Source organism: Chionomys nivalis, chromosome 6 (assembly GCF_950005125.1).
Source record: "Chionomys nivalis chromosome 6, mChiNiv1.1, whole genome shotgun sequence".
Taxonomy (NCBI): Eukaryota; Metazoa; Chordata; class Mammalia; order Rodentia; family Cricetidae; genus Chionomys; species Chionomys nivalis.
Genome location: NC_080091.1, coordinates 5,596,045 through 5,621,592, shown reverse-complemented (window position 1 = coordinate 5,621,592; position 25,548 = coordinate 5,596,045). Strand labels below are relative to the sequence as shown.

Below are 25,548 nucleotides of genomic sequence, written 5' to 3'. Positions count from 1 at the left end.
GAGTTTCAGGACAGCCGGGACTACATAGTGAAACTCTGCCTCAAAAATATAAATAAAAATGCCTTTCAACACCCAAGCAGTCTGGATTCGCGTTTTATATTAATAAATTGCCTTCTAAGGGGAAACCCAGGAGGTCCCCCACAGGGGAAGTGGTAGCCCCGGGCCAGGCAGTAACACCAGCCAAGAAGGTGGGCAGCCACGTGAGCCCGACGGGGGTGGGGTGGGGACCCGGAACCTTGGCCATGGAACCCTTCCTCAAGCACCGGGGTGCCACGCCCTCCTGGATCTGCCGGGGCCACAGGGGGCGGGGTTACCCGTGTGTCCCGGAATTCACTGAGGGCACTTTCCACGCCCACGGCTGAAGCTCCTCCCACCTGCCTCGATTTCCCCAGAGACTCGTGCAGCTCCAGCGGTCACCTCAGGCTGGACCCTCCCTAGGGGCCTGGACAGACCAGCATCACCTACAGAGCACCTTGGACCACATCTCCCCCAGTTTTCTAATAAGTTCGAAAGGGGTCCAGGCCGGGTGGGAGGATGGGGGCGGGGTGAGTCAGGAGAGAACTGGAGGAGAAGGCTAGAAAGGGCTGGCCTGGGCAACTTTCAAGATCTCCCAGCAATCGATAGGATGACTTGATTGGTTGGTAGCAGAGGATTTTAATTCTGAGGAAGAGACAGAAGGATTCTAAGAGTCCTGAGGCTAGCCTGGTCAACATAGCGAGTCCTAAGTCACGCAGGACTACGTGTGGGGATCTTCTCTAAAAGGGAAAAAGTAAATAAATTAAAATCGAATCTAGGGCCGGGTGGTGGTACACGCCTTTAATTCCAGCACTTGGGACAGACACGTGGAGCTCTTTTGAGTCTGGCCAGCCTGGTCTACAGAGTGAGATCCAAAACATGAGGGCTACAGAAAAACCCTGTCTCAGGGGGAAAAAAAATCTAGTCTAAATTTAAATCTAATCTAATCTAATGCTGTGGGTGAGGTGACACAGACCTGTGAGCCCTGCAGGTCAGAGGCCTGGAGAACCAGGAATTAGTTCAAGGTCACCCTCAACTACTTACAAATTTGACCCCACCAGGGCTCCTCGGGTCCCCAGCTCAAAAATAAACAAATTGCCTGGCGACAGCAGTGCACACCTTAATTGGAGCCCTCTGGGGGCAGAGGCCAGCCTGGTCTACAGAGTGAGTTCCAGCACAGCCAGGGCTACACAGGGAAACCCTGTCTTGATAAAACAACAACAAAATAATAATTATAAGGCAGCAAAACGTTAATGCAATTAAAATATAAATCAGAGCGAGGAGATGTGCTAGGGTCTGTGGGATATTTTACCCCTTAATTTATTTTTATTGATTTTTTATTGAGCTCTCCTCCCTGCCTCTCCCCTCCCTTTCAACCCTCTCGCAATTTACTCAGGAGATCTCATCTTTCTCTGCTTCCAGTGGATGAGGACAATGTGGCGCATTTACACAATGGAGGCCCTTAATCAGTGATTAAGTCTGCGGCACTGCTGACAGAGCATAGGGCCTGGAACATACAATGCAAATTCACGACTTTTTTATTTTTATTTTATGATTTATTTAACTTTAAGTGGATTGGTGTGAAGGTGTCAGATCCCCAAGAACTGGAGTTACAGACAAATGTGAGCTGCCATGTGGGTGCTGGGACCTGAACCCAGGTCCTCTGGAAGAACAGCCAGTGCTCTAACTGCTGAGCCATCTCTCCAGCCCCAAAGTATTGAATTTTGAGGGATTTCTTTAATTTTTTTTCTGAGACAGGGTTTCTCTGTGTAGACCTGGCTGTTGCTGTCCCGGAACTAGCTCTTGTAGACCAGGCTGGCCTCGAACTCACAGAGATCCGCCTGCCTGTGCCTCCCGAGTGCTGGGATTAAAGGCGTGCACCACCATCGCCTGGCACAAATGTTCTATTACTGTAGCCCAGGTTGGCCTCCAACTCTTTGTGTAGTGGAGGATGACCCTGAATTTGTGATCCTCCTGCCTCCACCTTGCAAGCGCTGGCTGAGGTGCTAGGCTTGCACCACTATCTCCCTGTTACTCCCCATTTTTAAGGAGTGAATACAATTGCTCACATGTTAGAAGTTGGACACCCTAGGTGTGGAGGAAATCAGGTGATGTGGGCCCTTCGTTAAACATTCTGGGAGCACCCTGGAGTCACAAGAGGACTTTGAGGGGTTGCTGGAGAAAGTGCCCCTTCTGCAGCGTCAATGTGCTGTTCCTCTGATGAAGGCATTGTGGCTGTCGGTGCTGTGAAGTAGCTTGTGCGTGTGTGTCTGTGTAGCGTGCATGTGTGTGCACGTGTTTGTGTGTGCGTGTGTCTGTGTAGTTGTGCGCACGTCCATGTGATATACATAAAACACAGAGAGGCTACAGCATCACACAGCACTCAGCTTTGCTCTGGGACAAGATTTATTTTTATTTATTTTGCTTTTTCTGAGACTGGGTTTCTCTGTGTATCTCTGACTGTCCTAGGACTCACTCTGTGGACCAGGCTGGCCTCGAACTCACCACGTAGCAGAGGATGACCTTTAACTTCTGACTCTTGTACTGGAACGTCAGGCAAGCACTCTGCCCACTGTCTTGGCCCCAAGAAAATATTTTCCTTTCTTACTTTTTTTTTTTTTTTTTTTTGCTTTTTCTCTGTGGTTTTGGAACCCATCCTGGAACTAACTCTTGTAGACCAGGCTGGTCTCGAACTCACAGAGATCCACCTGCCTCTGCCTCCCAAGTGCTGGAATTAAAGGCGTGCGCCACCACCGCCCGGCTCTTACTTATTTTTTTTATTTGAGTCAGGGTCTCACTACATGGACCTCATTTTCCTGGAGCTCACTTTGGAGAACACTCAAACAGACAAAAGGCAGGTACGGTGGCAAGTGCCAGTCATCCCAGTACTGGGGAGGTGGAGGCAGGAGGTCGTCCTTAGCTACTTGTGAGTTTGAGCCAGCCTGAGCTACAGGAGGCCCTGGCGGGGCACAGGAGGTGGAGAGGGCTGTGTTTAACTCTGGTTGCTCCCCACACGCTTAGGCAAATGACCTCTCTTCCTTCTCTACACTGGGGTGGGGCCTGCGTGGCCACTATCCTAGAGAACCTCAGCCAGGCCTGGGGACGTGGGCGACTGGGAACTCCCAGCAAGATGTGTGGAGGCCAGGGGGACCTTGCTGGGCACCTTGCAGGACCCAAGATGTGTCAGAGCCTATGTCCTGGACCGGAGTCCACAGTGCAGAGGAGAAGCTGGCTGGAGTCTAACTTTAGTCTTGCATGCTGTAGTTGTCTTTCTGATAGTTCCTTCCCTAATGGGGTCTTTAGCTGCTCTCCCTCTCCTGCGGCCTCACTGGAAGGCAGACCTGAATTTTCCTATCTGGGGTGACCGGTGGAGACTGAAGAGGATCCCCCAAATGAGTGAGGTCGTTCGGTCGCCTTGTACCCCGATTATGCAGCAGTCAGAAGCCGCGCTGGGACTGCCCGGCGGGTGGTGTGGGAGAGGACGTGGCGGCAGGGGCAGTTGTCCCCACCGGTTCCTTAAAAAAAAAAAAAAAAAAATCACCGCAGTTTAGGCAGCGCCCCCACTCGCAGTGGCCTGCCACGTGGGCCGGCGTCTGTGGTGCTGTCCCCTCCCGCGGGCTGCAGGGCCTGGGCTCCTGGGCTCTGGTTTCATTTCGCTGCCGCGGTTTCAGTTTCAAGCTGTGGAGAGAGAAGGACCTGGAGGGACAGAGCAGGGACAGCAGGTGCAGAGCGCCCGCCCGTGCCCCCGGCCCACCCGGTGGCACTCAGCTCGCCAGCCAAGCTCGCCCCCACCCCACACACAGCCTTCCGCGCCAAGGTTAAGGGGTCAAGGTCAAACTCTCCCCACGTGGCGCTGAACCGGAGAGACTCGTCACCTGAGGCCCAGGGTCGCCCCATAAGCGGGCAGGGTGCTGGGGACACCCACCCAGTGACTTATCTAGAAAGTGTGGCCGCCTCCCCCCCACACCCGAAAGTCCCTTTCCCACCCAGAGGGAGGGGCGGGGCAACGTCCCGAGCAGAACAGGATGTGGGTCACCAAAGTGTCCCAGCCTGGGACACCGTCCGTCGGTCCAGAGTCCACCGGGACTTGAAGCAGCTCAGGGCTGTCGCCAGCAGCTTGCGGTCCAGAAAGGCCGGGCTTCTAGAAAGACCCTGACTCAAAACACACACAGACGACACTCACACACAGTCACACAGCTACAGACACACACAGAAACACAGACACATACACACACTCCTTATACACACATTCACACACAGACACACACACAGTCACACAGCTAGACACACACAGAAACACACACATTCACACACAGAGACACACCCACATGCACAGAGTCTCACACACATACACACACACACTCAGCACCTGTGTCCCAGACCGGGTGTTTGCTCGCTCAGGCGCCCACCCCGCCCCACCCCCACGTCCTTTCCTGCAGGTGGGGACTGGGCCTGGCCTGCCTACCTGTTCCCCGGCCTTGGGGACAGACACACCCTTAGGTAAGCCTGGCGGGCAGCCAGGGACAACACGCCCACGTACCTGAGTGCCCTAGCGCCCCCGTGGGGCTTGATCGCGCCTGGACAGGTGCCGTGTCAGGTGAAGGTGTGACCGGCCACCTGGGGGACGACACCGCCTGTGCGGTGTGAGGTCAAGCGGGTGGGCGGGGCTTTGCTGAAAGGCTCCACGGAGTGAGCAGAGCTCACTATTTACTCTCTAAACACTCAGAACTCCATCAACACATTTTCACACGTCCTCAAGGTGGCACAACGATTCCAGAACATTCTGTCTCCCTCAATGGAAGCCTCGATTCCCCACCCGCAGCATAGACAGGCAAGAAGACCTGAGTTCGAATCCCTGGCACCCACAGAGAAAGTTGAGGAATGACAGCCCCTGCCTTTGTTCCCAGGGAGGCAGAAACAGGATTCTTGGGACTCACTGGTCAGCCTGGACAGATCAGTGTCAAGTTCAGGTTAGAGGGTGAGGAGGAGAAGCTCTGCCAGTCAGCTCACTTGCTCCCAGTCTGGGACTGGAGCATAAGCTCTTGAAGTCTCATAAAGATGGGGCCTCTGTGAGTTAGGGGCCTGGGCTACATAGTAAGATCCTGTCTCCAAAACTCTATCCATCGATAGCAAATATACACAATCGCACACATATTCACACACATCCATATGGAAGAACTGAGCTTGTAAGAATTGAGCTCGGTATTTGTCACATGCAAAGGTGGTCCGTCTTCTGTAAGTTAAATAACCAAATAAATAGGAACACAAAAACTATAGAAAACTGTCCAGTGCAGGACACAGGGCCCCTGACAAACCCTCCTAGCTGGGCTGGCTCAGGGGGACCCCAGCAAAAGTGAGGACAGACAGGGGCTGCCTCTGGGGCTTGCTGAGACACAGGAGGAAGAGTGACGAGGTGAGAGGGGGGGCTGGGTCTACACCACGCTGGGGCTCCCTCCTGCACTTCCGGCTCTTTCTTGTGGGCTGAGGATCTGAGACAGCACACCTCCCTTGAAGTCCCAGGCATGAGACAAGGGGCTGCCCGCTCACTCTCTGCACCCTTCTCTTCCAGGACAGCCCAGCTCCCATGTAACTGACCGAGGCCCTAAGAGCCTGCTTCCCTGCATGCTGGGTTACAGGGCCCCATGCGGCACAACAGAACAAGCAAAGGCTGAGGTCTGGGACACAGTAAGGGGGCATCCCAAGGAGAAGCAGGGAATGGGTATCAAAGAGCTGAGTCCCCAAGAGGCCACTGAGATGGCTAAGCAGCTGAAGGTTCTGTAAACAGGCATGAAGACCCGAGCTTGACATGGTGAGGGATTCCCAAGAGTCATCCTGCAATAAATACAAAGACAGACAGATAAAATGATACTAACCAGCTGTTAGGACACTTGTGACTCTTGCAAAGGACCCAAATTTGGTTCCCAGCATCTATATCAAAGGCTCACAACCACCTGTAATTGTAGCTCCTGGGATCTGATGCCCTCTTCTGGGCACTGCAGGCACTGCAGATTTGCACAAACACATAACTGAAAACAAAAGACCTCCAAAAAAAAAAAAACAAACCCAAAAGTTTCCCCAAGGTCTGAGGAAGTCTGTGGGAGGGATATGGGCATAGGTCAGCTGCCCGGGGACCACCCCACCCTGGGCCCCAAGGTCTGAGGGAGTCTGTGGGAGGGACGTGGGCACATGTCTGCTGCCCAGGGACCACCCAACTCCAGGCCAGAGTCTTTGCAAGAAAATTCTGTTATCCTTGATTCAGGAGAAACATATTCTGTGGCTGTGACTTGTAGACTTGCCATTAGTCATGGTCAGGGTCCACACAGGAATGACAGACATGTGGCACCAGGCTGCTATTACTTTTTTTTTTTTTTTTTGAGGCAGGGTTTCCTCTGTGTAGCCCTGGTTGTCTTGGAACTCACTCTGTAGACCAGGCTGGACTCAAACTCACAAAGATCTGCCTGCCTCTGCCTCCGGAGTGCTGGGATTAAAGGCGTGCGCCACCACTGCCCGGCTCTGCAATTATCTCAATTTATTTCTGTGTGTGTGCACAGAAGCCCATGGATTCCTCGAAGCTGCCTGGCTGGGTTTCAGGAGCGCACTGCCGTGCCTGGTTTTCTTTTTTTTCTTTTCTTTCTTTTTTTTTTTTTTTGGTTATTAGAGACAGGGTTTCTCTGTCGTTTGGAGCCTGTCCTGGAACTAGCTCTGTAGACCAGACTGGTCTCGAACTCACAGAGATCCGCCTGCCTCTGCCTCCCGAGTGCTGGGATTAAAGGCGTGCGCCATCGTGCCTGGTTTTCTGAGGGTTTGCGAGTCCAAGACTTCACATGCACTTCACAGACCAGGTCAACTCACCAATCCCTATTTTATTTTCTGAAACGGGCTCTCTCCATAGCATAGCCTGGCCTAGAATTCAGGACAATTGTGCCTAGTCTACCAAATCCTGAATTATAGGCCAGTATCAATAGCCATCTAGGAGACTTTCTCTTGGCACTGGAATGCCCACCACAGAGGCAGGACCAGCACCATAGCCAACTTTTTTTTTTTTTTGAACAGGGTTTCTCTGTGTAACCCTGGCTGTCCTGGAACTTGTTCTGTAGACCAGGCTGGCCTTGAACTCACAGAGATCTACCTGCCTCTACCTCCTAAGTGCTGGGATTAATGGTAAACACCAAAACACCGACCCCCACCCCCACCCCCCAGGCCCAGGTAAGGTCCCATGTAGCCACGGTTAGCTTCCAGGTCAGTGTGCTCCACTCTTTAAGGACAGGGAAACCGAGGCAGACAAGGTGCCAGGTTTTCCTCAGGTTCCTGAACTGTGAGGTCTCAGCTTGATATTCACCCCCCTCCCCGCCTTACACCTCTACCTGCCCAGTGAACCAGAGCCACTCTGTGGGCACAGCTACGTTGCAGGTGACAGCGCCGGGCATTGCCTGGTGAGACAGGCTCCTCCTTCACCTGCCTATTGTTCTGAGAGGCCCACCGCTGGCCCTACAGACCCTCCTTTCCCGGGAAGCCATGGGAAACCACAGCCCCGCTGTCACCCCTCTCTGGAGTCAGGTAACCCGAGCATGGCTTTGCACCCATGCCCAGAGCCATTTGGCCTGTGGGTCCAGGTGCCTGGGAGGTGACTAGCCTGCTCTGGGAAGACGGGGGAGGGAGCCAGCAGTAGCCTGTCTTCTGGAAAGCTGCTGATGCCCACAACTGGGTTCTGGTGGTGGTGGCAGCTGCTGTCCACCTTCCAGAAGGTTCCAAGATGCTTCTCCCTGTGTACCCACACCGTACTGGGTATCAGAGTCTGGACACAGAGACTTGGGAGCACTGGCTAAGGAACACCACTGCTGTGAGATGCTGGGAAACATCCCTGGTACTCCCAGGCAAGAACTGTTCTGCATATGTCCCACGTCCCTAGCTGTGGTGGAGGGCCCCAGGGATGTCAGCTGTCACACTGAGCTACCTGGTGATCACTCACAGCTGGGGGTGGGGTGACAGCACAAATGACATGGCCCCTTCTTGGCTTCCTGTCAGTTTTTTTTTTTTTTTCTTTTTTGAGACAGGGTTTCTCTGTGGTTTTGGAGCTCGTCCTGGAACTAGCTCTTGTAGACCAGGCTGGTCTCGAACTCACAGAGATCTGCCTGCCTCTGCCTCCCAAGTGCTGGGATTAAAGGCGTGCGCCACCACCGCCCGGCTTCCTGTCACATAGTTGAGGCTAACCTCTGAGCTCACCACGTATGTAAACCAGGGCATAGAACCCAATCCCCCAGCCTCTGCATCCCAATGGCTGGGAGGACAGGCGAACGCTGCCGCTGCAGCTGGTTCTTGGTCTCGTGATTGCCCGAAACTGTCTCACTCTGTAGGCTTGTCTCAAACTTGTAACAATCCTCCTGTCTCAGTTTTCCTAGTGCTGAGAGCCACCCCATCCAGCAGACCCCAGGTGTATTTCCTGGGCATCACACCTGGCTGTGTATCCCTGGGTGACCACCTGCCTCTGCATCCAAACACAGGATGGCTGGATGCTGAGCACCCAGGACCCTCCAAACACCTAGTGTTCAGGTCCACATGGCCACGCCTGACTTAGCTGTGCAGTTGGGATCCGAACTCAGGTCCCTAGGCCTGCCTGCACAATTATGGACCCCAAGTCCAGTCAAGGCTAAGGCAGTGGATGGGGATAGTGCAGGGAGTGAGACATGGGGACAACCAGCCAGTGGTGTCCTGAGGCAGCAGGCCAGGTATCGGCCAAGGCAGGTGGATGTGCTGAGTGGCTTGCATCACTGCTCTCTGTGGAGGGCTGGGCACAGGACAGTAGAGGACAGGCTGGTCCATACAGTACAATCCAGGTTAGAAGACACATTTTAAATAAAACAGGGTCCAGCAGCAGTCACACAGACTACTGGTGGTTCAGGTGCTCCTGACCAAATGCTTCAGAGTGCTGTTAGGGACCCGGGGTCTACCCCAGCACTGAGGAGGTGGGGGCAGTATGAGTCACAAGTTAGTCTAGGCTACCCGTCTCAAAAACGATTAATTGCCAGGGTGTAGTGCACACCTTTAATTTGGCACCAGGAAAGGCAGGCAGATCTCTAAGTTCAAGGTCAGCCTGGTCTATGTAATGACTTTCAAGACAGCCGGGCTATGTGGAGACCCTGCATCAAAAGCAAAACAAAAAAATAAAAACTGCACGCAGGAGAAACACATGGAGAAGAAAGGCTAGCTGTGGCTCATGCCTGCCCTGCACTGTTCAGGAGGCTGAGGCAGGGGAGACTCCATCTCTAGGCTAGCCTAGGTTGCAGAGAGCTTGTGTCTCCAACACAAAGGCAGGCTTGGGAGGCAGATCTCTCTGGGCTCAAGGCCAGCACAGTCTACAGAGCAAGTTCCAAGAGAACCAGGGCTATACAGAGAAATCCTGTCTGGAAAAACAAACAAGAAAACACAAACCTGTAAGAGCCCGATTCCTGGTGTGCTCTCACTATGGAACTCAGGCTAGCCTAGAACATGCCGTCCTCCTGTCTTAGCCTTCCCACAAGATTCATGGCAGTGAGGTGGAGGGATGTCCCATCCCCCTTTGTACTGTGTACTCACTCCCTGTTTCTTGGCCCCTCTCGGGGTATCCCATTCCTAGCAATTGGGGGCTCTGCAGCTGAGCTGGGCAGGACCACAGCAGTGTTGGTGGAAGACAGAACCCGCTTCAGGACTTTTGTGGATCCCAAGTTCCAGCACTTCTACAGTGCCGGCTCTGGGTCCAAGCCCACGTCAGCACATGTGACCTCTGCACGTGGGAGGTGTGCTCAGCCGCAGCTGTGGAAACTGGAAGAGGCCTCTCTACTTTCTCACAGCCCACTGGGGCTGAGTTTGACTGTGCTTGGTGGGTGGGCAGAGGTGACAGGGCCGCCCAGACTGGCTGGGGTCTCTGCCCGAGCGCAGCAGGGCACTTTCTGTGCATGGCGCTCCATCAGCTCAGCACAGGGCACAGAAGGCACCCCTGCTCCCATACCCTTTCTGGGAAGGAGGCCCCGCCTTCTTCCACCCCGTGAGTGAGCGAGCGAGTGAGCGCGGATAGCGAGCAATGGGCCAGGAGCACAGGGGCAGCTTTCTCTCTCCATTTGTTTGGTTTTCAGACGCAGGAAGCAGGTCCCCTGCACAACACACAGCTTCACTGTCCCCAGAGGTGGCCACCGTGCCGACAGGGACAAGGGCACAGAGGCTGCTGGGCAATGGCGGTCACACTGCGGTGCGCGTGGGTGTGCTGGGCTGCTTCAGCCGCAGGGTTCGGCACAGCCAGCCTGCAAAGTCCACCTCCTCCCCCTCCGAGCGCTTGATGAAGGCATGGTTCTGAAAGAGACGAGGCGACAGTCAGGGCCCAGACCCCAGCCCTGTTCAGGTGGGTGTCCCTGACCTGTACAGTGGCTCATCTCCAAGGCTGGCTGAGGGTGAGCTGGGGCAGGATGGCCACGCCCTTCACGTGATAGTTTGGGTGAGATAGGACACAGAAGCGCACAGCCTGGTCACAGGGGGCAAGGCCACCCTACTGCTCCATCTTGGCGTTCTCTCTCTCTCTCTCTCTCTCTCTCTCTCTCTCTCTCTCGTCAAACATGGTCCACGTTAACCTTACAACATGTCTATGTAGTCAAAGATGACCTTCAAATTCTGATCCTCAAGCTTAAACTCCCTGAGTGCCATAAAGGTGTGTGCATGAGCCAAGTTCCCTAGGCTGGCATGGCAGGCATGCGCCACCACACCCAGCTATGAGGCCTGCATCCATCTCTGGAGTGGGCAGGGGTGCACACACCCATAACCAGCACCGTTTTCTTTCTCAGGAGCCTAAGAAATAGACAGATGGGGCTTAACTCAGATTAGGCCTGTCCGGTGGGGGTGCTGAGTCTGCCCTAAGTCCCACCCTGTGGGAGGGGCCTTCCAGGGCGTAGGCCTAGAGAGTCTTTCACGTCCAGACAATGCCAGCATCAGGGGCCCATCAGACAGCCCCCAGACCCCAGGCTTCGGGCACCTCCACTCACCATCAGCATCTTCAGATCCGCCCGCTCCGCTGGGTTCTTAATGAGGCTAGCACGGGGGATAAGATAAGAGAGTCACTCAGGAGCTACGCTCAGGCATTCTAAGGGGTGGTGTGGGTGGGCAGGGGTCTGCCCACCAGTAGCCCGATTTTCATTTTTCTTTTTCAAGACGGTTCTCGGTTCTCTGTGTACAACTCGCTCTTGTAGACCAGGCTGGGCTCAAACTCACAGAGATCCACCTGCCTCTGCCTCCGAGTGCTGGGATTAAAGGCGTGCGCCACCACTGCCCGGCTATAGCTAAGTTTCTAATGAACTAGCGAAGGCAAAGGGCTCTACTGCCCAGCACACAAGCAGCTGGCCGCTGTGCTTGGGAAATACCTCACCACACTGACCATACTTCAACGGTTGGGGATCAAACGGCTCAGCTGACCCCCCAGATGTCCACTGGGTGGGAGCTGTGTGTATGCCCCCAGGTATGGGGACATGTGCCCCCGACAGCACAGTGGACTGCGGTTGCCTCACCATCCCTGGGCCCACCTCACCATTTGTTCACAAACTCCTGGAAGTCCGAGCTGAACACACCGCTGGGCAGTTTGGGAGGCGGCTGTGGAGGAAGGGAAGGATCACTGGGGTCTGCAGGGATGCTGGCCACTCCCTCACTGTGCTGGGTTCCTGCAGTTCAGCTTCTCAACACTATCAAGTAGGCGGGCAGGGACACCCTGTGCAAAGGCTGAGTCCTTCCTGTGAAGGGTGGCTCCAGGACCCTGGGAGAAGTGCTGGCTGAACTGGAGTCAAAGCCAGGAGCAGTGGCCATCCTGTCACGAGCCACATCCCCACCCAGGCTCAGCCACAGCAGGCAAGCAGGGTCCAAAGCTCATGTCTGCCAGTGTTCCTAGACCTTGTCCTTTCTGGAGACCTGCTTGGAGTTTTTGTTCCATTATCTGCTGTTTATGCTTCTGAGTTAGGGTCTCGTATTGTAGCCAAGATTTACCTGGAAGTCACTATGTGACTAAACTCAATGCCCTTGCCTCAGTCTGGTTAGAAGCTAGCCTGCCTTAGGAGCTCTCTGAGCCCAAATACGAGGGAGGGCAGCAACTTCCCAGAGGAGGGCGGGAACACGGAGGAGCTAACCCAGCCCCTCATGCTCACTGGGGGATTCTAGGCAGGAGCTCTTCCATGGCCTCCCCCCTTTTCTATGGAGGTGGCACAGCAGCGGCAACAGCAGGCGGCAGCTCCCTCCCATCCACAGCTAACTCCCCGAGCAAAGTGGCCGAAGCCCAGGGGCACACACCTCATTCACGATGTAGTCCAGCAGTTCAAAGATGGCCATGGCAGGTCGGCTGTCCATCCCATGACCTACTTGGCAGGACAAAGAACAGATACTGGGGGTGGGAGACGAAACTGAAAGGTGGCCCTGTCCGGCCTCACCCCTGCACTCGTACAGGCTGGGGATGCTTCCAGTCCGTCAGTCGCAGCCCTGGCTTCTGCAGGCCTGGCAGGTGGGGGAGGGTCTGGTGACCAAGCAAGGACACTGATGTGACCTTGCAGAGCAGCTGCTGAGGACCTGGAACAGGAGGCTGGCGGGTGGTGACCCTTGCCCAAGGCCCTGGTGGCCAGCAGCTGAACTGGGTTGTTTGCCCATCCTGCCATAGGGTGCTGCTTTGGGACTTAGGCAGGGAAGGTGCTGGCCAGGAGCTGGCCTGTTGTCACCCCAGCTCACCAGGGGATTGGGACCCCTGGTACCATCAAGAAGGGGTTAGCTGAGGAGCATGGCCTGCAATCCAGGGTCAGGGCGAACAGCCAGCAAGAGCACAGGGTGGGGAGGGGCTCATTAAGGGCACGAGAATCACACACCGCCCACCCAGCAAGTCCAGCCACATGCAGGGACCTCCCAAACACTGTGCTTAGTAAGACCATGGCACAGAAAAGGTCCAGAGGTGACCGGGGCTGGCGACAGCCCACATAAGAGTATGGCCTCCTTTAGGGGCGGTCGCATGTTCATCACGGGGCAGCAGGGCCTTCAGGAGACAGGCTCAGTGCCTGTCCTGTCTCAGAAGTCACAAAGACACGCACACCCAACAAGTTGCTTATTCCAGCATCCAGTGCTCTGCAGAGGCTCTATCCCCACACCAGGACTCTGTCCCTGACCCTCAGTGGCCAAGGTGGCCACTCGAAGGGCTGGACTGAATCCCCAGGACTCCTGGCAACTGGTCTGCCCTTCCTGTGCCAGCGGAGGCCCCAGCACCGGGATGGCACTGGGTTGAGGGGCAGGCTGCAGGCAATGTCTGGCTCCTTTTGCACCCCAGCCCCCATTTACACAGTTTCATGAGGAAATGCTGGGAAACCTAGCAGCTGGCCAAGGCCTGACCCAGAGTGGAGTTCCGGGCCTTTCAGCTGGCAACAACAGGTGTGGCTGCCCTGGGCAGCTGACGAGGCGCTTGCTGCCTGCAGTTCTGTCCCCGGGAAGCCCAGGAGTCTGAGGACTGCGACTACAGCCTGCCCTGGCCAACGGACAGCAGAGCAGCAGCTGGTCCCCTACCCGTCCCTCCCCAGCTAGCTGCCCTGTCCCATACCGCTGATGGGGCGTCCGGGCGGCCTGGGCCGCGGTGAGACACTATGGGGCTCTCCATCTGCGCCATCGACCACAGGCCGGCCAAAGCTGGCCTCTAATTCCTTGGCATCAGGTGGGGGAATGGGGTACCTTCCGATGGCCAACTCCACCAGCGACAGTCCCATGCTCCAGATGTCTGACTGCACAGAGTAATGCGTGCCCTGCAGCCGCTCTGGCTGTCGGAGGAGACAGGGACAGAGCTGGGGTTGGCATAACCAGACAGGGGCCATGCACACAACCACATATGGACCCCGGTGAGGATGTGCAGGGGGGCCAGGACACTCACAGACATGTAGGAGCGCGTCCCCACAAATGAGTTGGCCATGGAGTCAATCAGCTGGCCGCTCACCCCGAAGTCGCACAACTTGATCTCGCCACGAGAGTTCACCAGGATGTTGGAGGGCTTCACGTCTAGAGAGAGTACTGGGGTGAGGCTGTGCCCGGGCTTGCCCACACAAGCCTAGACCCAATCACCTCTGTGCCCAGGTCCTGCCCACACAAGCCTGGACCCACTCACCTCTGTGCATGATCTGGTGCTTCTCGCGCAGGTATGCCAGGCCCCGGAGCACCTGCAGGGAAGACAGCATGGTGACCCACCACTTGGGTCAGACCTGGGTAGCTTCTGTGCCAATGGCACCAGCTCTGGGCTGTGATGAACCTCCCCAGCCATGGCAGGTGGGTGACACATTAAGGACCCAAGCCCCTCATAGCCATCCGTGGCAAGCACATGGTCACTGTTTGTATTTGAAAGTCCAGGGTGGAGGGTAGCCTCAAACTCACTGCAATCCTCCTGTCTTGGCCCTTCAACTGTTGAGATGACAGGTGTGTGGTACCAGGCCTGGAATTTTTTCTGTAACCCTAGCTGACCTGGAACTCGCTACATAGATCAGGCTGCCCCTGGCTTCTGAACGCTAGGTGGGTGCATGCCACCACACTCAGCTCGGTGTAGTCATGGAGGGGAGAGCAGAGGACCCCAAGTGGATTAGGACATGACCTGCTTAGTCTCCCAGGGAGAGGCTGCTGTCGGAGTAACAGCAGCTGGAGAACTCACCGCAATGCTGACCTTCCCCAAGATGTCCTCAGGGATCCGCTTGGCCTCCTTCAGAACCTGATCCAGTGAGCCACCATCCTGTACACAGAGACAGCAGCTGAGGAGCCGGCCTTGTCAAGAAACCCAGCCACCAGCAGCCTGCATTCTCTGCAGGCGCTCAAGCAGGCATATGATATGGGAGGCTGCAGAACCCTGAACCTCTGTTGAGAGCCAGCTCCTCGCACCAGGACAGCGAGGGAAAGTGGTGGGCAGGATGTGACAGGCCTGGCTCACAGTCATCTGTCCTGGCTGGTTCTCAGACCCAGGACATGGCCCTGACTCTACTCAACAGATGAGGAAATCATGTCCTGACTCTAGCTGGGCCAGGACACTGGGCAGTCACTGCCAGGTTGTCACACCTGTGTGCATTTCCAAATTGACACAGGAAAACAGGACGTCAGAAAATGAGGTTAAAACGGGCCCCTTCCTGTGCTCCTGAGCCCCGTGTGTATTCCCCTGCCCCTGCCTCCCCAGTGCTCAGTGGGACACACAAGGCAGGTGCAAAAGACCTGGCCATCTCTGAAGCTGCTGAACGACAGGTAGACTATCACCAGGTGGACCTGTGCCACTGGGCATTGGGTCACTGGAGCCCTACGCTCTGTTGCTATGAACTGGGAGATTGGAGGTGACGCTGGCTGGACACCGGAAAGAACAGACAGCTGCCTACTGAGGGCAGCAAGGGCCAAGGCTTCTGTTAGCCCACCCTGGGCCCTGCAGGGTGTTGTTGAGGCCTGACTGACCTGTCCCTGACTTGACACCTGAGCTCCCCTAGCGTGACAGTTACGCACATCCCCAGGCATGGCTCAAAGTCCCTGGGAGTGAGTTCAGATGATCACAGCCTGGTCATAGTGTCCCAGACGGGGAACTGCAGACGCCACCTGCTGGTCCCTGCACGTGCCCAGTGCTCTAGAGACTGCCACCATCAGTGTTGCAGGATATCTGCTAACGAAGCAAGCACGTGTTGCATGTGTTCATGCTGCATTTGTTTAGTTATGGAAAGACATGCTGCTGTTTCACCTTGCCTGCCTAAGGCACCTGACTGGTCCAATAAAGAGCTGAACGGCCAACAGTGAGGAGAAGTATAGAGGACTTCCAGGCAGAGAGACTGGATAAGAGGAGGAATTTAGGTTTGGGAGGGGGACGCCAGGGGCCACTCAGCCAGCCACAGAGTACTACATACAGAAAGGAAGAAAGGTAAAAAGCCCCACTGCAAATTGCAGATAAAAGAAACAGGTTAAACTGAGTTAAAAGAATTAGTGGGACAAGCCTAAGCTAAGGCTGAGCATTCATAACTGGCAAGTCTCTGTGTCTTTATTTAGGAGCTGACGGACTGCCCAAGGAAAATGCCAACTACATCAGAGAGCATCACAGTTTCCTTCGAGGGACTCAAACACAGAGAAGTCAGGCTGAGGGCTGAGTCCTGGAACCTTAGCTTTCCCTGACATGGTGTTCCTTCAGTGCCTTCCATCCCTCTGCAGCTGCCACGCAGACCGCAAGAACAGTTTCAACTCTCCAGCGGGCTTCGAGCAGGCGTGCGGCACTAATGACACACACAGCTTCTTGTCTACAGTAACAGCTGGGTCTGCAGTGTGGTGGGGGGGCAGGCCCTCTGAGAGGCGGCCCTCGTAGGAAATGGTCTTGGATGGGCACAGCAGGACCCAGCTTCTTCCTTCCCTTCCTCCTTGGTATCTAGGTGTGGGGCAAGCAGCTCTGCCCACAGGAGCCTTCTCTCAAGCTGGGGCTGGATAAGCTCTCTGTGTACACAAGCTGTGGGTGGAGACCAGAGGTCCTGTCAGCCCAGGGCCAGGCCTCAGTTCATGGACACAGATAGGGCCGGGTGTTGTGCCCTTCCCAAGGTCTTGTGAATATGAGCCACCATAACATGGGAGTTACAGAGCTGCATCAGAGGCCACAGCTGCATGCTCCTGTAAGTGACAGGTTCTCAGGGTACATGCGTGCACACCCCTAATACCAAGTGAGGGCAGCCTACCCCAGGGGCCACAGCAGCCACCAATCCTTGCAAGGGAATCTCAGGTCTGGTGCCTGGCTCAGCAGGGACTGGGCAGGGTTCTTGCTGGCCCCAACCCTCCATCCTGCCCACGCCTGAAGACCCAGACTATAACAGTCCAGAGAGTGAGGTGTGTAGCTCCCATCTGAAGCTGAGGGCCCACTTACCTAGGTGTTCTCACCAGCCCAGAGAGCACAAACACCGACTGGAGCAGGAACCCACTTCCCACGGGCTTAGTGTGGGGACCACACCCTACAGACTGCCCGGGATCCCAAGACCATGAATGACACAGCACAACACTGCCTGGCAGATGGGGACAGAGCCTCACCATGTGCTCCATGCAGATGCTGATCTCGCCGTCGCTGTAGAAGGCCCCGTAGAAGCCCACAATGTAGGGCGAGTTGCACTCGTGCAGCACCTGCAGCTCCCGGATGATCTGGTTGCGGACGGCTGGCTTGATCTCCAGGTGGATCAGCTGCAAGGAGGAAGGGCGGCTGCTCAGAGGAGGGAGGGGTGTTCTGGCCACCAAGCCCTCACAGACCCAATACCAGGCATGTGCCTGTGAGAGGGAGGACATTGTCTACACGGGCTCTCAGTGAGTGGGTAAGACTAGGTCCCCAGATGGATGACGGGCACACAGCACGCCTGTCCACACACTGGGACATTATCCACCACGAGCAGGGGCAGCTGACACTCAATGTGGAGGGTCCTCCGCATGAAATCTAGAATAGGTGTCTTCCAGTAAAACTGGCTTAGAGTGAAGGTTTAAAAAAGGGAAAGCAGGGCTGGAGAGATGGCTCAGTAGTTAAGAGCACTGGCTGCTCTTCCAGAGGACCTGAGTTCAATTCCCAGCAACCACATGGTGGCTCACAACTGTCTGTAATGAGACCTGTTGCCCTATAAATCAATCAATCAATCAATCAGTCAATCCGTCTTTAAAAAAAAGGGGGGGAGCCGGGCGGTGGTGGCGCACGCCTTTAATCCCAGCACTCGGGAGGCAGAGGCAGGCGGATCTCTGTGAGTTCGAGACCAGCCTGGTCTACAAAAGCTAGTTCCAGGACAGGCTCCAAAGCCACAGAGAAACCCTGTCTCGAAAAACCAAAAAAAAAAAAAAAAGGGGGGGGGGAAGTAGAGCTAGGCGGTCATGATGCACACGCCTTTAATCCCAGCACTTGGGAGGCAGAGGCAGGAGGATCACTGTGAGTTTGAGGCCAGCCTGGGCTACAGCGTGAGTTCCAGGAACAGACAGGATTGTTACACAGAGAAACCCCGTCTCAGGAAAACCAAAAACCAACAAATCAAACAAACAAACAAAACCAAAAAAACAAAAGGGAGGAAGTCACTGTTGTATTCTTGTAGGGGAAAATACACCAGGCTCACGTGAATCACGTGTCGGCCAAGCTACCCCATGCACCAGGCACTAGCAGCGCCCTGTCTTCCTACAGGCCTGCCATCTCCAGAGCAGAGCTCTGCTCAGAGGCCAGGCCCACTCACCCTCCCGCCCTCCCAGGAGTCCAGAGCGCTGTGAGAGCGGCCAGAGTGCACAGGCCTGGACCCTGGCGCCCAGGGCGAGCAGCCATACAGGAGATACCCAAGTCTCTGAATCTGCCAGGGGAGGGCACGTGTCACCACCAGAAGCTGGTGTGGCTAGTCAGGAAACACATGTGGAGCCTGTAAGGTAAACAGGGCACCCCAGGGCCCATGGGGCAGCATCAGGAAAAACGAGGCACCCCCCTGCTCCACAGAAGGCCACGGGCACGTGGGTGGCCCAGAGACTAAGGAAGTCTCTGCATGGGCAAGGCAGGGGTCAGAGGTTGGGGAGAGATGGGCTGAGGTGGAAATGCCCGCTGTGGACCAGCACAGAAACCGCCATCAGGTGTCACTAGCGTGGCTAGTGAGGAGGAAGGGTGGTGGGGTAAACTGGGGAGGTCTTTTCGCAGGGGACAAAGAGACACCTAGGGGAGGGCACTGGAACATGAGGGAGCCAACTGAACTTAGGACAGATGAGGGTGACTCTGGTGGCCATAGCCACAGCGGAGATGCCTACGAAGTACCCCTGTGGCTTTGTGGTCCCTGTAGGTCCTGCAAAGATCTGTAACTAAGGCTGACCCCAACAAGGGTGCCCAGCACCACCCCGCCAGCCATCCCAGCAGGCCAAAGGAATGCTTCGTGATGCTCCCTCCTCCCCAGGGTCACGCAGTGAGAGCATCCCAACACACACCCACACACTGAAAAGGCTCTGATTCAGGGGCACCTGCATCTGGGGACTTGCTCCAAATGGCCACTTGGGCAGAGCCTGCTGTCCCACAGCCCCGTTTCATCAGAAGCCAACACGACAGTCACTCTGGGGTTCAAAACACAAACCAGGCTGCAGAGACAACTCAGTGGTTAAGAGTACTTCCTGCTCTTGCATGGGTCCTGAGGTGCTTCTGGCACCCATGCAGCCACTCACAGCCACACGGAACTCTACCTGCAGAGGACTGCAGTGGGGCCAGTGGCCTCTTCTCGCCTCTGGGCACCCACAGACACACTTTTCTATGTTTATTATTATTTATTTATTTTTATTTATTTATTTATTTATTTATTTATTTATTTATTTATTTATTTATTTATTATGTATACAATATTCTGTCTGTGAGGACTGCAGTGGGGCCAGTGGCCTCTTCTCGCCTCTGGGCACCCACAGACACACTTTTCTATGTTTATTATTATATTTATTTATTTATTTATTTATTTATTTATTTATTTATTATGTATACAATATTCTGTCTGTGTGTGTGCCTGCAGGCCAGAAGAGGGCACCAGACCTCATTACAGATGGTTGTGAGCCACCATGTGGTTGCTGGGAATTGAACTCAGGACCTTTGGAAGAGCAGTCAGTGCTCTTAACCGCTGAGCCATCTCTCCAGCCCCGTTTATTATTTTTTGAAAAGTTAAAACCATGCCGGGCATGGTGGTACATCCCTTCAATTCCAGCACTCGGGAGGCAGAGGCAGGTGGATCTCTGAGTTTGAGGTCAGCCTGGTCTACAGAGCAAGTTTTAAAATAACCAACCACAGCTACATAGCAAGATACTGTCTCAAAAGGACAAAAAAGATCTCTCCTCAAAGCCACACCACTACAGAAGCGGGCACAACACGTGGAAACAGGGTTCTACACACAAAGGACGAGCAGCCCTCGTGAGAACCACAAACATTTCAGAACCCCAAATGCTCAAGCAGGCCTAGAAGAGTAGCCCAGGTTGGCTCTGCCTCCCACGCTTCTCCGACTTGGCTCACCCCACAACCATGGTAAGCCCAAGCTGTCTGCCTCAGTTCCAGGAACTCCAGTGTTTGGGCATGGGCTTGTGTGGTGGGCCTGCATCTCCTGGTGCTCACATGACCAGGACCTGTGGGGGTCCAGGTCCGCTCTGAGAACCTCGGGAGAGCTAGCAGTGAATGCAGAGCAGAGACCCGGGGCGCAGCAGACCTTCCGAGTTGGGCACGGCCGCAGATGAGGGAGGCTCTCAGTTGTCAGGTGCCTGTGTGACATCAGAGGCGTACTGACAGGAGCAGGGGCGGCACAGTGAGTTCCCACAGGAACACCAGCCCTGAGGAGAAGCAGGTACAGGTGTTACCACCGTCTCGTCCACTGATGTCCAGCTCCCAATGGCAGCCGCTGCCAGGTAGGTGAGCCAGGACTGGGGCTGCTTCCTGGCACTGAGGGGTTGCTCAGCAACGGCAGTGATGACTAGGAGGTAAGGATGCCATCTTGTTGTGCAGCTTGAACACAGTCCTGGCTTCCCAGGGGACCTGGATCTGTGTGGAAACACCTGAACTGCCTCTGGTACAAGCCTGACTGTGGGTCTGTGTGTGTCCCCTGCTGGCAGTGGGGACAGCCCTTAAGTAGGGCCATCCTCCTCCACTAGGGAGATGAGATGAAAGGGTTGGACATCACTTCCTGTGATTAGAAGCAGAGTCAGCAAGATGGGCGGAGCCTACAGTGCAAATGATTCAGGAGGCCCTCCCTTTGACAAATGTCTTGACAGCCGGTGCAGAGCTTGGACCACGGAATATGGAATCCTAATGCAGTCCCAGGCTCCCTCTCATTGTGCCATAGGCCTGACATCAGCTTGCGGCAATCACACGCCAGCTCCGCACATCTGCCCGTCAGGGAGCTGGTGGCACTGAGATGTGGCCTCTGCGTTACACAAGCTTTGGGCAGAAAAGTCACTTGTCATGAAGAAGCCGCTTCAACCCAGGTGTGTTACAGCGCCACTTGAGTTCCACTGACCCTGCCTGGCCCAAGTCACAAGGGGACTGGGAGTGTAGGTCAAGGATGTCACTGGAGGTGGGACTAGTCACAGAAAGCCAAAGTGGAGCGTGCAGACATGTTGGGTCTTCTGTATGGTCCATCAGGGCAGATAATCACAGGGGCAGAGAAGGGTATGTTGGCCAAGGGGCAGTGTGGACAACTCTCAAAGTGGCTCCAGACAGAGGTGACCTGCATCCAGATGTCAGGGAACTCCTGGGTCCCCACAAGGACTTGGGCCACCTCTTCAGAATCCCCTGCTGCCCTCTGAGTGCCACAGTGGTTCTCTGCGTGAAGCAGGAGGAGGTTCCAGGGTGCAGCAGTGCATACTGGTCAAGAGACCCCGGGCAGGGAAGATACGATTTCCCCAGCAACTCACCACTGGCTGTATCCTTATCTCACCTTTCCACACCTCATGGGCCTCCTGGCACTAAGGGCGAGGACCCAGCAGGCAGGTCGGTTCCTCTTCAGCTGGCTGGAATCCTGCAGCCGAAGCCCTGGGGCCTAGCATGCTCCTGAACCAGCCTCCTTGCGCTGGAATGGCGCTCTGTGAGGCAGAGGCTGTGTGCTTTCAAAACAAAGAAAAGCAGGCGACCAAAAGGTGACAGGATGGGTCTCATCCAATTAACAGGAGGTGGGAAGCAGGGACACCGCTCCAAAGTGGCCTTGAGGGTTCCTCTGAGGATCCAACGTGGAGGCCGACCCTGCTTCACAGGCACTTGCTCATTCTCCGCAGTCAGAGTATGTCTGGTGTCTGGAGGCCTGGGTTAACCCCCCTGCTCCAGAGGCCCCAGCGCTCCTGCTGTGCGCATGTGCAGGCCCCAGCACTGCTCCTCTGCAGACCAGAGTGCTGGACTGGCTTAGTCTCATGCAGGGTCCTATGCAGCCGGGTTGGCCCAGCACGCCACACGCAGATCAGGAGGACATTGTACTCTTGCTTGTTGCTGTTTCATGTGCACTGGTGCCTGACTGCATGTGTGCACTGTGCAGGTGTCAGATCCCTGCAACCACGGCCACGAGCCACCATATGGGTGCTGGGAACTGAACCCAGGCCCAGTTGTCCCACTGGGCCAAGGCTCCCACACAGACACACGAACTCCACATGAGGCCGTTTTCTAGCCAGCGGTCAGTAGTTCACAGTCCAGTCCTGGCGATGGTTTTCTTGGGTGAGGAAGAGGCGTGGGAGGTCCTGCTACAACATCTGGGGTCTGGAGCGTGCTAGGCCAGCACTCCCCAATACTCCACACCCTCAGCTCTAGAGTGTGGAAGGGGCAGGTAATCTGTGAGTTCCAGGTCAACACAGCAAGTTCTAAGACAGCCAGGGATACACAGTGAGACCCTGCCCTACCATCACAAGACTGACGAGAAGCTGAAGAACGCATGAGCGCCCACCCTGAGCTCCTCACCTTTCTGGCCATGATGAGGCCTGATGGCCTGTGCTGGGCCTTAGTGACCACGCCGCCATTACCAGCACCCAGCTCTGAGATCCTCTCAAAGTCGTCGTCCTTGAGTTCGCCAACCTTGGCCTTCTGAGTCAGGAAAGCCTCCAGCCGCTTCCTCTGCTGCTCATCCAGGTCCAGTTCTTCCAGCTTCTTCTGCAGGTCCACCAGGTTCGCCCTGCAGAGCCCCAGGAGTAGAGGGTAAGCCAAGTACCCAAAACCCATGCTTGCGCTCCGTGTAGGAAAGGAACACAGGTTACCAAACACGGAGGCTGAATCCCCAGGTATGGAGGCATTGTAATAAGCTGCTCCAGAGAACCCATGACACCTCCAGACCACATCAGGAGAAGAAGGAGCCAGAGGCCAGGTGTGCCAAGGACCTTGTCTTTGCTGAGGGAATCTCAAGTAGCTTTGCAGCCAAGAACCAGGCTAAGAGGCAGGAGACTAAGGTGGCAGCAGCCACGCCTGTGATTTAATTTTGTGTGTGATTATGCTATCAAAACCTGAGGCCTCCCACACTAGGCATGACCTCTGCCAGCCCCTCTGGGGAATTCTAGGCAGGGACTCTTTTAGGATGGGGTCTAAAAGTTACCCAGACTGCCTCTGAACTTACCTGAAGTTGGCTTGAACTAGCGATCTGCCTGCCTCAGCCTCACGGGCTACGCTTTTACAGTTGAGAGAACTTCGTTCCCACCATTTGTCTCCACCCATGGGGAAGTGGTACCCTCAAACAAGCCACCACCCCACCCTGTTCTCTCACACACAGTGAGCGCCCTAGGATGGTGATATACTGGTCAGCCTCACAGGACCTCAGGCTGCACCCAGCCCTGGGAGTCCTCAGCACCACCAGGACGTCACTGCGGGCTCAGGTCTCAAGGCTCTCCCCCCACCTCACGTCCTTACTATGACTTCAGGACTGGAAAGCTCCACACCCTTTCCCAGAACTCCAGCACCCCAGGCCATCCAAGACCCTCCACCCTACTTCTCAGGTAATGCCACGGTCCCCACTCTGCTGTACTGTGGGGAGGCCTTCCATCACACCAAAATTCCCACGGGGGGGCCTCACCTCAGCTCTCCTTACAGAGGATCCCCTGGTCTGGTACCCTGTCCTAGGACACACCCCTCTCACCTCAGGAAGCCCAGCCTTCGCCTTCTCCCCCCAGGAATCCCTTATACCCAACCTTCTTTGATGATCCTCTTTCTGGACCCCTCATCCCACCCCACCACAGTGAGTCAGTTAGTTACCCCTGCCTACCTCTCAGGGCACCGCCCACTTCCCACTAGGTCACCATGGCCCCTACAAGCCAGGACCTCCTGCCTCCTGGGTCTTCAGCTAGACACTGCAGGCTCCACTCACTTCGTGTGACTGAGCTAGCCAGCCCTTTCCTCTGTCACACTCTAACCACATCCCACACGCACCTGGAAAGCCTCGCTCTCCCGGACCCTTCAGATGTCACATCCCTTCCCCCTTCTTGGGTCTCCAACTGCCCCGCCTCCTCTTATGCTCCTCTCCATCCCCCTTTCGTGGCCCCAACACACGCACGCATGCCTTTCTCTTGTGCTCACCCGCCCCCTCAGTTTCCCAGCAGAGGTGTACGCGAAGAGCCATCCTGTCAGACACAGCCCCTTGTCCCCATCTCCACCGTGCCTCAACCATTGCCATCTCCAGACCCCTTGGTTACTTTGGACCCTTTCTTCTTAAGGCAGGGTGCTTACGGCCACGCCCACCCATCGCAGGTCCCGCCCCTCTAAGCTCACAGGCCACAGGGCTCTCACCTTTTAAGCCACGCCCCCACGGGGCTTTGTTCTGGTCCTCAGAGGCCACGCCCCTCTCCCCTCCGTCCACTGCACTTTCCCCTCAGACCACAGCCCCGGCCTCTGGCCCCACCCCCTTCCTTCTGAGGCCCCGCCCACTCACTCGGAGGCGCCCTCGCTGGTGGGGGACGGGCCCTCCGCGATGGCGGGGTTGATGGTGAGCGCCGGTAGGACCGGCTTCCTCCGGGCCAGCATCAGGGCTCCGCGGCCGGCGGTGGCGCCTCAGCCGGGGCCCATAGGGGGCGGCGCGACGCGAGCCAGGGGCTGCGGCCTAGGCAGGCGGGCGGCGGAGGGCGGCCGAGCTCGGGGAGCCGAGGTGAGCGGACCGCCGCCGAGGCCGAGCGAAGCTGACGCTGCACCGCAGCCGGGAGGCCGAGGACCAGGGGGCGTCCACGAGATTGCCGGCCGGGTTCTCGCGAGATCGTCCCCCGCGAGGCTCCGCCCTCAATTAAGGTGCATGCGCGCTGTGGCGCCCCTGCTCTTGAAGGAGAAAGGGCGGACGCTGGGCTACGTCTGAGCACATGCGATCGGCCGGCTCCCACGCGCGGCTGCGCATGCGTCGCAAGGGCGGGGCGGGATTACGAGCGCTGACGGACGGGCTGCACCAGAACTGGGCTCCAGGGTGTGGGTGTAGGGAGTGCCCAGCAGGAACATTCCAGACCTCGTGTGAGCAATATCAATCAAGTCAGGCTTGTCTGGTTTTAGTGTTTTTCCTAGGCTTGGCTTCCCGGTCACTGTGTAGTTGAAGCTGGCTTTTCAACCTCTGATCCTCCTGCCTCATCCTCCCAAGTGTCCGGATGGTAAGCCTGAGCCATCTTGCTTGGCTCTGTGGTGCTAGGGCGTCGTGTCCGATGGGCAAGAGTGCTGCCCACTAAACCGTACTTCCTGTTTGTTTTTTATTTCAAGATAGGGTCTCAGTACCTCACACTGTCCTGGAAGTTACTGTACTGTCCGGGCTTCGCTCCCACCCCCACCAATCCTCTGGTCTCAGCATCTAGTATGTTTCCACTGTTGTGCGACCATCCACGGAGGGAGGGGGAGAGAGAGAGTCCGTCGTGTGACAGTGCTCACGTGGAGGGGGGAAAGCGAGACAGGAGGCTGTCAAGCCTTTTCTGAGGGGACTTTGCTGATGACTCTGTCAGGACCCAGCGGGTCAGTCCAACACAATGCCTGAAGGCTAACACCCCAGACCTTCCCCATCGCGTCACCAGAAGCTCCTGTCGGGCTAAAACATGAACTCCACTTTCCTTCCCAGTCCCTGGCAGCCAACCATTCCA

The 25,548-nt window shown here is 55.9% G+C and overlaps 1 protein-coding gene across 1 annotated transcript; it reads right to left on the bottom strand.

Moving 5' to 3' along the window:
• Positions 1-9,183: 9,183 nt before the first annotated feature.
• LOC130876134 (dual specificity mitogen-activated protein kinase kinase 2) lies at positions 9,184-24,694 on the bottom strand. The gene is made up of 11 exons (XM_057772583.1): positions 24,375-24,694; positions 22,424-22,634; positions 17,056-17,202; positions 14,681-14,758; positions 14,147-14,198; positions 13,916-14,040; positions 13,592-13,805; positions 12,310-12,374; positions 11,561-11,622; positions 11,022-11,067; positions 9,184-10,338 (listed from the first exon to the last, which is right to left on the bottom strand). Exons 1-11 carry the CDS (start codon positions 24,464-24,466, stop codon positions 10,228-10,230), a joined length of 1,203 nt encoding a protein of 400 aa, XP_057628566.1. The 5' UTR covers positions 24,467-24,694; the 3' UTR covers positions 9,184-10,227.
• Between the last annotated feature and the right edge of the window lie 854 nt (positions 24,695-25,548).